Genomic DNA, 12,943 nt, shown 5'->3' on the forward strand with positions numbered 1-12,943 from the left:
TATGCAGTGTTTGGAGATCCGTTTTGTATTTTCATAATTGATTTCAAAAAGTGAGTGCTCCTGTCCATCCCAGGTTTGGTTGTTTTCGGATGCATTTTGCTGCTTCCTACCGTGTCATTCATATATCCAAAAATTTCCATTTTATTAACGCTCATATAGTGACTTCAGAATACTTTAAGGCCATATTTCATAGTGGCTGGCCAGAGTAGGATTTTACGTTCCAGGCAATTAAATGCCATTCTCATCAGTGGAGACTGAAATGCCCATACCAACACAAAGAACAATATCTCTGTTTTTTGCCTGTTCTTTGTTTAAAACTTATCCTTCCTTTGATATATCAGGAGTATGTCGCTAGCACTGTGGTAGTGGCCACTTTGGTCAGAACCAGAATATAATGATGGGGATTATTAAAAAAGAAGTATTTCTAAATATATCCAGGTATATATATAGCCAGACAAATACAATGTAGCTGAAAAATATCGATGACAAATCAATCCTTAACTAGCTCTACTTTTTGGCAGTTCTTGATGAGAAGGATTTTTGCTACCCTTTAACAATATTTTTTTTTTCTGTCTGCATATAAGTATGACACAACTTTATTGTTTCTAATTGGGGATCACAATGAAGAGTTGCCCTTGTGCAGGCCTGAGGTGACACTGAAACAGGTTGTTTTTTTTTTTTTTACTGGGCTTTGGAAAAATATTATTTGAGAGCAATTTCTCATTTGTTTGTGGATGTTTTAGCTCAGCCCATTGTTTTAATCTTGATAGTTTTTAACACAGCTGAAATCAAGAAAAATGTTTCTTGTAGTTCTAAGAACCTTATTAATATTCACAGTACAACTTCAATAGTTTAGGGTTTTTTTAAATTGTATGCAGGTTTATTTGTTTATCTTTATGTGGGTACCTGGTTTCCTATTAGAGCATCTGTTCATTACTGCGTGATAATGTGAACCTGAAATTGATATAATTGAAGGGATTTTTAAATTTTTTTTTTTTTTTTTTTTTTTAGTTCTAGAAAATAGAAACACCAGTTATGGATCCAAATGGCCAAACTCATGTCTTTTCAACTGCTGGGGCCAGAAAATAGCGTGTTTCTGCTGTGCAGAAAAGCTAGTTGTGCAAAGCCCATGGAGGGGAGCTGTCTGCACCATGAAAGTCTTGGTGCAAAAAATACACCAAGGAGGACACAGTGTTTGTGGGGTTGCCATGACACTCGCAGAGCAGAGACTCTCAAGGACTGCCCATGAGTCTGAGCCCAGGAACTGGCTTCCAGGCTGACTGCAAGGAGTTCTGGGGAGGCTGCTTGTATAGGTATTATATCCATTTTACTGCTAGAAAACAAAAAAAAATCAAGGCTTTGGATTTCATGGGGTTTATGTTCACTTGCTGCATCTCATTAGTAGGTCAAGTCCCCAGCTAGTGTTGTCTCATCCAAGTATTTCCATTAGGGTTAGTGTGCTGCGATGATTTATAGAAGCCAAGAATTAAGTCATTTATGGTTAGCAAAGAAACAGCAAACTGAAGAAATCTGCAAATGGTAGGAACTCACCAGACTCCTTATGGTGCACTTCAGCTCTTTTGAGTTCATTACAGTATTTGTTCTCTCATCAGTACTACCTTGTTAGTGAATTAAAAAAAACCCTAGCAAACCAAACAAATAAAAAGCAACAACAAATAAACCCACAGCTGAAGATCTCTATTCTAATGCATCTGTTTCATGCTTGCTGTCTGAAGATAAATGCAATTGTGACTACCCACCAGTACTGATTAGAATTGTAAATCTTGCAAGTAATAAAGTGATACTTATTTCCTGTACCCACAAGACTTTCATGTGAACTAGTCCTGGGCTGCTGAAGTCACTTCTACAGCAGATGAGAAGGATACTGAACCTTGCTGTGTTGAGAATGAAATGCAAAACTTATTTCCATGACTCAGCTTGGTTGTATCAAGTTCTCCTCCATATTGAGTCCACAAGTTAAAAACAAGATTCTAAATATTCAAAGATGCTAATTTTCACATTAAAGAGGCATTTTGATATCTCATACTTGGAACAGCACAGGTAAAAGGTTCTGGTCTGAATTTTCAAATAGTTATGTGAAAAAGCAAAATTCTGTAGGATATCAAATGAGGATTCTTCTAAAATAATAAGGTGTATATAAAGAAAAACAAGGCAGCTTTTTTTGCTTCAGATGGTGGGAAATACCATACAAATTACAGGTAAAACTTAATTCAGCATCACCTTTGTGGACAGCGGATTTGTATAATGTCTGATGCCTGTTTTCAAGTGCTTTGAGAGACAGGTGGGACCATGTTCCCCGTTGATAGAATTCCATATGACTCCATTGAAATCAATGAGCTAAGACTGCTTCTGTTAGCTACGGGTCCTTTCCGTGGGGTTTCACTGAAACAATACTAACAAGGGGGAACTCTTGCAAAGAGTTTCTAGACTCCTTGATTTTTTTATTTTTTTTAAGGCTTTTTTTTTATACCTAGATTTTTTAGGGGTTATTTTGTATTGAAGTGCAAGCTATACTGACTTCTTAATTTTTTTTGTAAAGTATTATGATATTTTGTCATGAAAGTAAGACTCCATCAGTGCTGTCACATTCTGAAATGCTGTTTCTAACAGCTTACCCACTGTTGATATGTTCTGAATTATGTCCTTTGCCTGGTTTTGCTGTTGGAAGTGATAGCGAACAAGGACCATTTTTGCTGAAACCATGTCTAAAGTTGTGGTGAAGGTCATTGTAGTGTTCTTGATAGGTCCCACAGTGTTTGAGTGTGTTATGGGTGATGCACCCTGAAGATTTCTATGCCACTGTCAAGTCTGGTGCATGATGATTTATTTTAGCATGATGTCAGTGGAATATCTAGCAAGTACTGTTGCTCAGAGTAAAATGCTGCTATTCCTCTAGGAAAGCAACTGTGTCTTGTCAATGCTCTGAAACAATTTTGATGTCATTAGATGCACATTCTCTTAGTGATTTAATTTTTTCTTTGTGTTCTTCTGAACTCTTGCCATGCAAAGCAGTCCTTAAGTGAAAATTACATAAGCATCAAGCTGATTCAAGACAGCACACATTTAAAACTTGTGCCTTGTTCTGTTCCATTCCCCTCCCTTCATGTCTTCAGTGGTGAGTGGATGCCAAATCTGGCTATGTCTTGCTGGGTCTCAGAGAATTCCTCATTCCTCACAGTCAAACCTTGCATCTGTCTTGGCATTTTCATCCACTCCTCCTTACAGCTGCACTTCATATCCCCAGGAGGTACCTGCAGTTAGGAGCTAAGGATGAAATGACAGAGGTTTTCTTGAAGAAAATACAGTTTTCTGGGCTGGCTCCAGTTTTTCTGCTACATATAACAGCATTAGGAACTGTGCCCTTTCTGCAAGTATTTCAAGTGCTCTCACTGTTTACTTCAGCGGCCCTTGGGTTGCAACCATTCTGTAATACCTCATTCAAACAGCTGTCTAATCAATATGTTCTTGCCATGAGCTTAGATCACTGTAAATTTTTCCTGCTCCAGGCAGGATTCTTGGATTCAAGTGACTGTCAGAAACCTGTTAAGGAAGAAACTTCTAAAGCATGCTACGTGGGACTTCCTCTCAATAGGACCTTGCTGGTTTCTGTCATAAGAATAAGGATATTTTGAGACTGTGTTAGAGAAGCTTAGGGCTAAAAGAAGCAGAAAAGCATTGTGCTTGTTGGTTGTGTGGTGGTTGACGCTGTGTCATTCGAAGAAGTGATTTGTTATACTTCTGTCAGCAAGAGCTCTGCTTTGCATGCTTCCATCTCTTGTATAAACCAGGCCTGAGCTCTCTGAGGTAAGCCAGCCAGTTTTGTGGTTACTGAAGATAAGCAGGTATATATACAGCTTTTCTACACAATGCAGTATTAATTTTAGCCACTAAAATGATGAGTTTCTTGCCATTCAAGCAGCTGAAGTGGAAATGCAAAATGAAGAGAATCCTTTCTGTGTGTAATGAAAAGTCATCTGTCTGGACACTTCTCTCTTGTTTTACTCATTCAGGATCGAGCCCCTTCTTTGTCACCTAACTTCTTACCATATTAAATAGCTCTGTCCAGCTATCTAAACTGATCCTCTTAAACCTGATGTGACAGGATCAGACATCTCAATGCTTTAAAATGTTCTTTGAGTTCTTCTAAAGGTGCTTTTAGGTTGTATTCGGTTTTAATGTGTTCTTTGACTTTTTTTCAGATACATGCTTCAAGAAACTGAGAAACTGAGCTTAGGTTATTTTTGTTTAATGCTGATTAGAGAGCCTATATGCCTGCATGAAAGGCAGTCTTCTGTATAAAACTTATGGGCAAGCCTTTGTGCAGCTGCAGGTAAGGTTTGAGGCTGGGTATAAGTCCACCCAGAACAGAAAGGGTTAATATACTGGTATCTCTGAGTAGACGGTGAACCAAGAAGAATATACCCAAAGCAGGCTTATCTGGTGAGGTGGAGCTTTAAAGGGAATCTTAATTACGAACACGATATCTGACATACTCTTGGTGCTTAATTTTGCTGCTTTGATAAATAGGTTGCAGTGTAGTTTCTCTCTTTCTCCTTATCTCATTTTTCTACTAATTTATTTTTACTTTGTGCTCATCATCTACCTGACACCAGGAGGTGTCTCTGGGATTTAATTAAAGTTGTGGAAGTTACGTAGGTGCTGTTAAGTACATAGTATTTTTGAACTTTTTTTAAAACCTGGAGTGAAAGGGCGCCTTCTTTGCAGTGCAGGATGAGGAGCTCTTGTCAGGTGGTTCAGTGGCTTGAGTACATGATGCGTTGATGGGTTATGCCTGTTGTTAGTTCCTTGGTTTGTTTCTCTCAAGAAACTTTGTTTCTGTCAGTCTGTATGGAAGAGATCATACTTTATATTGGTTATACCTCTGGAGATTCTTTGTATTCCCTTTTTAAGCCCTTTCTTTATGTTTTTTAAAAAACTGAGCATTGAAGGATTAAGTGCTCCATTGGGAAATAACCAGGTTAACATTATACAGCTTATCCCAGTCCTGATTACAAAAGGGAAGGGCTGTATTCTGCACAGTGACACTACAGTCGAATGTTCTGGATCTTCTAGTACTTAATTATTTCATGCTTGTCACACTATTCTGTTGTTTTACTAGAAACTTTTGACAGCAATTATACTGTTGGCTTGAAAAATAATAGCTTCCCTTAGGTACGTGTTAAAGCATAAGTATATCCTTAGGTGATCTTAAGTTACCTTTTGATCTATTACTCTCTTTTCTCAAATTTAAGAGCTGTATTATTTTATGCTTTTTTGAAATACAAAGTGCTTCCAACAATTTGTGAAGCAGTACACAGTCCTGTAAAATACTGTTTCCTACTAAAGTTGTAGGAGAAAGTGTAGTTTTGTTTTAAAAATACTCCTATAATACATGTAATATGGAGTGCATCCGTATGTATGTATACAATAGTTAAAACATGCATGATCTGTTAAGAACATCTTGGTTCTGCAAAAATTAATATAAGACAGAAGTTGTTTGATCTTGTAGATGGATGTCCCCCCAGCTTCTTGGCAGTGGAATGGGGAAGGTTATAAATTTTCTTCAGTGTTCAGGTTGTCGGCAGTTGTCTACTTGGAGTTAACTTTTATTTTTGGGTAAAAGAAAAATCAGAAATGTCTTGCTTTTCAGTGCCTCCTGTGTGTACCCTCTTTACCTTGATCCTCTGGGGTAAGGAGCCTGTGAGATTTAGAGACGTTCAAGGGTACAGCTATCAGAGTTTTGAGCTGTTCATTCTCAAACCTCTTTGGAAGTGATTTCTTTGCTCACCATTAGTGTAAGTGTGATGATACTTTGCAAGTGTAATGCCTCGATTAAATCTCTGATTTTCTTTTCTTCTAGACTATACCTTCTGTAAAGCCCTGTGGAAGATAGATGTGTGTGCTGCAATGGTGACATAAATATTTCAGAGGACTGGAACAAATTGTTGAGAATCTGTGTTTGTTTTTAATGCTGCTGTCAAGAACAATCTAAGGCAAGTAAACAACATGAGTTTTATCATGAAACTTCACAGACATTTTCAAAGAACAGTTATTTTGCTGGCCACTTTTTGTATGGTGAGCATAGTTATTTCTGCATACTACTTGTATAATGGCTACAAACAGGAAAATGAACTTTCTGAAATCTCTTCAGAAGTGGAATGTGGTGATCCTCAACTGTTACCATACAAGCTGATGGAGATGAAGACCATGAAGCCTATTGATCCCCTGAGGACAGATCTTGTAGTGCTGGTATTTGTGGAAAGTCAGTACTCAACATTAGGCCAAGATATAATAACCATTTTAGAATCTAGCAGATTTCAGTTTCACATTGAGATTGCACCTGGGAAGGGTGACCTCCCGGTCCTTATAGACAAAAATAAAGGCAAATATGCTCTCATAGTATATGAAAATATTCTAAAGTATGTGAATATGGACTCTTGGAACAGAGGCCTTCTAGATAAGTACTGTATAGAATATGGTGTAGGTGTTATTGGATTTCACAAAGGCAATGAGAACAGCTTGCAGAGCTTTCAGTTGAAGGGCTTTCCTTTCCATGTCCACACCAATCTGGGTATTAAGGACTGTTGCATTAATCCTCATTCCCCACTGCTCCATGTGACTAAATCTTCTAAGCTTGAGAAAGGTCCCTTGCTTGGAAATGACTGGGCAGTTTTCCAGATTAATCATACAGCTTATCAACCAGTGATATTTGCAAAAGTAAAGACACCAGAAAACCTTTCGCCACCTGCTGCTATAAGTGCTCTCTATGCCACAGTAATTCATGACTTGGGGCTCCACGATGGGATTCAACGAGTCCTTTTCGGCAATAACTTGAATTTTTGGCTGCACAAGCTGATTTTCATAGATGCCATCTCTTTCCTGTCTGGAAAGAAGCTCAGACTGTCCTTGGATAGGTACATTCTGGTTGACATAGATGACATCTTCGTTGGGAAGGAGGGAACAAGAATGAACACCAACGATGTACAGGTAAAGTACATGCACAAACTAACAGTTGTTACAGTAAAGTGCTATTTCTCTTATCTTTGAGTAGTTATTAATAATTGGAACTCACAGAGGATGCAGATCAGTAAGTACCAATGCAAACTGGAGAGAGAGAGAGAGAAGCCAGTCTGTCCGGCTTTGAGTAGTCACTATAGCAGTTCCTTCAACCTCCAGCCTGGAGGAGAGTCTATGTGGTGTTGCTTGTACCTGTACTAGAAAAGAATGTGATATCAGACAACCCACTGGTTATCATCACTTGTTTTCTCTCAAGTGACATGCAAGTCCCTGCTGGGCTAAGTTCTAAAGAGTTGGTGGGCACCTCTGAATTCTGCTTCCTGTACTATGTATGGAAAGTAGTCTCCCACAAAAGGAAATTAAGGACAACTTGTTGCTGAGTAAGTGATAAAGAGAAGGGGGTAAGAGTGATGGTGTTTCCACATACACCACAACCCACCTGGAACACACAATTTTAAACATAATTGCAGAATGTTTAACTCTCTAGTCTGATGATAGCTTCCATCCAAGCACATACATAATGGCATGTGGAAACAGCACAGGGCTTCAGGGCTGGACCCAAGAGCTGTTCATAAGTAACGTGCATGCTGCTAGTCTTAAAAGTAAGAGGTGAATGTGGTGACCAAAAGTAAACATCAACATAAATTTTGAAGACTAGACTGGATTAGCAACTGTTTGAAATAGCTTTCACATGTCAGGAGTTGGTGACAGCATTTCACCTTCCTTGCCTGTGTTATGGCTCTTGCTTGCAAGCAAGGTATTGGTGTTAAAAGCTTGTTCTGTAGCTAAACGACTCGACCGTTTCCGTTTTAACGTTTTAAGTTGAATGTTCCCGAGGGTCATTTTTCACTCCATTGTGCTGTTGAAGTGAGGTGGTAGCTAAGGGTCAGCAGGACTAACATCTGGACCTTTTCTTGCTGTATGTCTTGCTTTCATTTTGTGTTGTGTTGTTACAAAGCAGGTAGTTAGAGGTCACCTTGCAAAACTGTACCTGGTCTAGAAACTGAGTCTCTAAGATGCTGATTGTTGCCCCATTTGTGATAAAAATAAGGGAGTGTTTTGTTAGAACTTTTGCAATGGAAAGAGGAACTGGGAAGGAAAGGCAATGACAGCACTGTGTGCAGTTGATGGTCATTTTTGTTTCATTTTTAACTAGTGTTTTTTTTTTTTTCAGTGTTAACATATCTGTTAAGCTGCAGTATCCCTGCATATGTTGCTTCCTTAAAAGATTTGAACTTGTAGTTTGCTTTAATCCACTTTAAAAATGCAGCATATAGTATTTTCCAAAACATTCTCTGCATGTGTGATCATAAACAAAATAGTATGTCTTCAATAGCTAGGTGTTTTCCTTATGCAAACAGATTGCATGGGAGGAAGATGGAATAAAGGTGAAGCTCAATAAATGGGGTTTCTGTGTCGAACATGATGAAAGCATTTGAGTTAGGTGGGTGAGCATGCTTCGAGAATCTCGTAAGTGCAAAGTCAAACTGAAGGAAAGAAATAAGGTCTGACCCACATCCTGGGCAAAACGTGCGATGTTCTGTGGAAGCAGCAGTTTCTGGTAACAAAATATGTAAAATAAAGCCTGAATAAATCTCTCGTTGCGCTGTGCAGTAGTGGTTTGAAACAGTATGTTTTGTATTGTTTCTCTTTGTGAGTGACACCTTAGGATTGTCATTTTAGGATAAGTTAGGATGATTAATTGTCAGAATTACTTACCAGAAAGAGGAGGCTGTTGAGACCAATTAAAGCGGATGCAAAGGATAAACTTAATTGTTTTGGGAGAATAACTTGCAGTGTGTCAGAATGTTAACTTGTCAAAATAAAACCGTCAAATTAAATAGAAATAATATCTAAGTGGAAATAACTTTTAAATAGGATAATTTCATTTATATGGAACTGAGTTCTGAAACAGTGGAATCTGAAGGTGTTCCCTTCTGATTCTTCATCTACCTAAAGTTAAAATGTTCTATTAAACATATTGTTAGGGCTGTCAGATGCAATGTATCTTCATTACTATTAATATCAAAGGAGTTATCCTCTATGGCACAATGACGTGGAAGGAATGAAATAAAATCAATTTGCAGTAGTTGGAAATCCGTTATTGTAAAGTATATATTGTGGATAAATGACATCCTATTAAAGAGGAGTGTTTTACTGAGTTCTGCTGTATTGACTGTGACAGAGAATTGTGCGCTGGAATTGTGAAAACAGGTTGCTAAATGTAGACTTTGTGTAATTTCAGTACTCCAGATTAACTCATTTCTGCTAAGCTTACATTTTAAATACTAGCAATATGGAGTTGAATATAAATGCTTTTTGGGGTTTGGTGATTTGTGTTTTTTGTATTATTATTTTGTTGATGTGTCTCCTATTTAATATTTTCTGTGTATATTCACATTTGATAGGACTGTGAGCTTGTTGAGAATAAGGTGAATGTTTCTACACCATTAATGCACGGTAACCTAAAGCAGTTTAAAAAGCTTCCAACATCCAGAGAACCTCTAGGATTGGTTCCTCTGGATAGGACAGAGTTCAGAAACTGGAGGCTTAATGCAGAATTGGTAGCAAAAATAATCACTCATTGTTCATTACCTAACTCAAGATGGTAGCATTTTTGGGTCTTCTGAGACAAAGGTTTCTCTCCGTTGAGTATGAGGAGAACCTAGACTCGCCTTGGGAGGACTGATTCATTAAGCCCCTGAAGTTCAGGCACAAGTTAGGTGGGCGATTCTTTGTAAGTGTTAAAGTAGAGGGCTGTGGTCACAAAAGATATCCTGTGGGATTGCAGAAGTACAGGATAGTTGTTACATTGCATTCGTAGAACCGCAGAATGGCTGAGGTTGCAAGGCCTCTCTGGAGGTCATCTGGCCCAACCCCCTGGCTCAAGCTGGGCAGCGTCCAGATGCCTTTTGACTGTCTCCAAGGAGTGAGATCCTCATTGCACGTAAGGTCGGGTTTTCAAGGGATTTCTTCTTCAGATACCTAAATGAGGTTTGCAAGGTAGCCAGGATAGTTAGCATTTGAAGGTTTGTGAATCGGAGTTGTGCACTTAGGAAAAATGATATCATGAGGTTAAGTGGTAATTTTTTATTGGTATTATATGTTGACCTCAGAAAAGGTCAAGTCAAAAGACAACCCTCCAAAATTAGTGTCTTCAGCACCTTTAACAATGAGGCAAAGTGGTGGTACTTCAGCTTGAGTATCTGTGGTGTCACAAGTGTAAAGAGCTCTTCTGAAAATTTTTTGACACATTTTATTAAATTAAATCCTCTTAAATGAATAAATGGTTGGGTTTATTGAACAACAGATGACTTTTATTCTAGTTTAAACACAGTTTCATAAATAAAAATAAACAGCCAAACAACTTTGGAACTGTGCTTGAGTTTTTTAGACTACCTGATTGTTACAGATTTGCCTGCCACTGTATAAAATCTGGACTGATAGAAGGTAGTTCTTCAATGTAACATACAGAGTAGCTGTCATTGCATCAACAGCACCATCCATCTTCATATTTATTTACTTTGTCTTCCTCTGGTATAACAGAAATAATGGAAGAGAGCATTTTCATAGTTTAATTGCCTCCCACTTTGAAAATAAGCTTGGTAATGTCATCTCAACATTCATTTTTCAGCAACTTCTTTTCTCTCCTAATGTCTGTCAGGCAGGAGGGACCATTATGCTGTGACAGTGTTATATTTTATTTTCCTTGTGTCTTTTAGAAGATTAAGAGCCTGTGCAGTGCAAATAATTAATTTAAATGGACATACAGAGAAAATCTGTCTAGATATCCACAGAGTAAGTTTATCTTAATAGACCATAATTGTCCTGGCTGATGGTCTACTAATTTAAGTTTTTTGTTACAGTTCCTCTTTGTGAAATTTTTATGACTATAAAGCATTGAGATTTTTCCGATGGAAAAGCAGCTGATAGTTGGGGGGAAATTAAGTAAGATGGGTTTCCTATTGACAGTTTGCAGTGCTGGTGGTCCAGGCAGTAGGTTGCTCTACTTTTTCCGTCATTTCCCCAGTGCATGCACTTTGTCTACATTCTTGAGAGTTAAGCATGTTTTCAGAATGAAAAATAAGAACACTGAAAATTTTTTCCCAAATAACTAGCTGTGTGATCCCCGTCTTGTCCTTTGTGTGCTTTTCAAAAGAGACATTTTGAATTGAAGTCAGAGTGGAGATCTCTTCACTTCCCTCATGTAAGCCTAGTCTTTTTCTAAATTTATAATTGTTCTTTTATAACTGGCAAGGGAAAAAGCTTCATATTAACTGTGTACATTATTGCGAGGGGGCTGATACATCTTTTTTCTCATTCTGTTTTGTGAAAACTTAGGCAATGCAGTTAGTACATGTGCATTGAAATGGCCAATGCAAGCTTGAACCTGCAGTCTTTTGGCATTAGAATAATTGAAGAGTTGGACAAGAGCTACTCTCTTTGTGTAGCTTTCCACAGCAGGCAACACAGAAAAATGGCTCATCTTTAGGCAGGCACTGGTTAGTGAACTGCACCTTAAAAGTATCTGTTTGTTCATAAAGAAGTATCTGTTGTTCATAACATGCTTCTAGAGTGACTAAGAGCCAAAACAAACATTTGCATTTGGTCAGATCAATCTTATTCCATGTTCCACAGCCAGTGCTGTCACTTTTTTGTTATTTCCTTAGTGCACTGGTGGCCTAATCTTTCATTTACTGTAATATAATTTTGTTTAATAACAGATTTTTCCCTAAGAGCTAATTGTTTATTAACAATATTAGAAATTTGTCAACGTTAGCACAGCTTAAACTACTACACTTGTTTAAAACCCATTAAGTGTCTTTTCACCATGTGTAGCATATATGGAAAGAAACTTGAGCTTCCCATGGTAAAGCACACCACTTGGAGATAAATTTAGAAGATAAAGTGATGAATCCTTTCAGTTTTTCTTGCGTAGGAATGACTGAAATATTTGTTTCTGAAAAGAGGCTTAGATGTATTTCACATGAAGGCAGAATGGCTAAAAGGTGCAGGAAATATCCCTGAACTTTCAGGGATGGTTCCTGTCACAGGAGGAGGTCTGATTCCATAACTTAATTGCTTTGTTATCATGTCAAAGGTTATCGGTTATCCTGTCAAAGGTTATCTGTAAAGAAATTATAGATGTGTCATCAAATGTGTTGGTTAAAGAACCACCAGAGATACTCATGTCTCTTTGGTTGCCCTGAGCTGTAAATCTTTTGTTTAGAGAGATTAAAAAACCCTTTTTAATCACCTCTTTAACTGACTAAGGGAATCAACTATTAAGAATTTTTGTTCTGCTAAATCATTTTACATTCTGAGTCTATTAGCCATGGTACCTTTATGCTGTTATTCAATGTATGTAAAATATAGTCTTCCTAAATCTGACCTGAAGTTCCTGAAGTATTTTACATTAACTTATAATAATTAAAAAAGTATATTCTACGCTTTAAAAGAGGTAAAGAAAAGGACTGTTTTTAACTGTGATATTTCTGTAGCTGTCTGATGCCCTAGGAAGACTGATTTAACTTCTTGCGTGTATTGTTTCAGATATAGTAGTGTGAAATATTCTACACTGTGAGGCAGCAGAGAATTAGATCTCAGAACTAAAATACAAGTTCAAAACAAGTTATAAAAACAGCTTTATATATTTTATGGGCTGCTACTAGCATATAGAACACTTTACCAGTCAGTCATCTTAACATTTAATTTCTAAAAGAAATTTGGTTTAGGTTGAACTTCTGTGAATTTTAATGTAGTAAGGTTAATACAACACCTGCTCAATACAACCTTTGTTCTTAAAAGAAGTGCACTGATGTTTGAAATAGAAAGCTGAATAAAAGTCCTCGACTGGATGAGACTGGCTGGGGGGGGGCCGTGGGGGGGCAGGGGGGCGGGCCCC

At 37.8% G+C, this 12,943-nt stretch overlaps 1 protein-coding gene across 1 annotated transcript in view; it reads left to right on the top strand.

The window, feature by feature from the left end:
• Positions 1 to 6,027: 6,027 nt before the first annotated feature.
• Positions 6,028 to 12,943, top strand: part of LOC103772516 (bifunctional heparan sulfate N-deacetylase/N-sulfotransferase 3) — a 52,102-nt gene continuing 45,186 nt past the window's right edge. The window contains exon 1 of the mRNA XM_008939850.1: positions 6,028 to 7,008. Within this exon, the coding sequence (XP_008938098.1) occupies positions 6,028 to 7,008 (981 nt within the window). The remainder of the gene's footprint in view (positions 7,009 to 12,943) is intronic.

Source organism: Merops nubicus, unplaced genomic scaffold, assembly GCF_000691845.1.
Source record: "Merops nubicus isolate BGI_N331 unplaced genomic scaffold, ASM69184v1 scaffold46714, whole genome shotgun sequence".
Taxonomy (NCBI): Eukaryota; Metazoa; Chordata; class Aves; order Coraciiformes; family Meropidae; genus Merops; species Merops nubicus.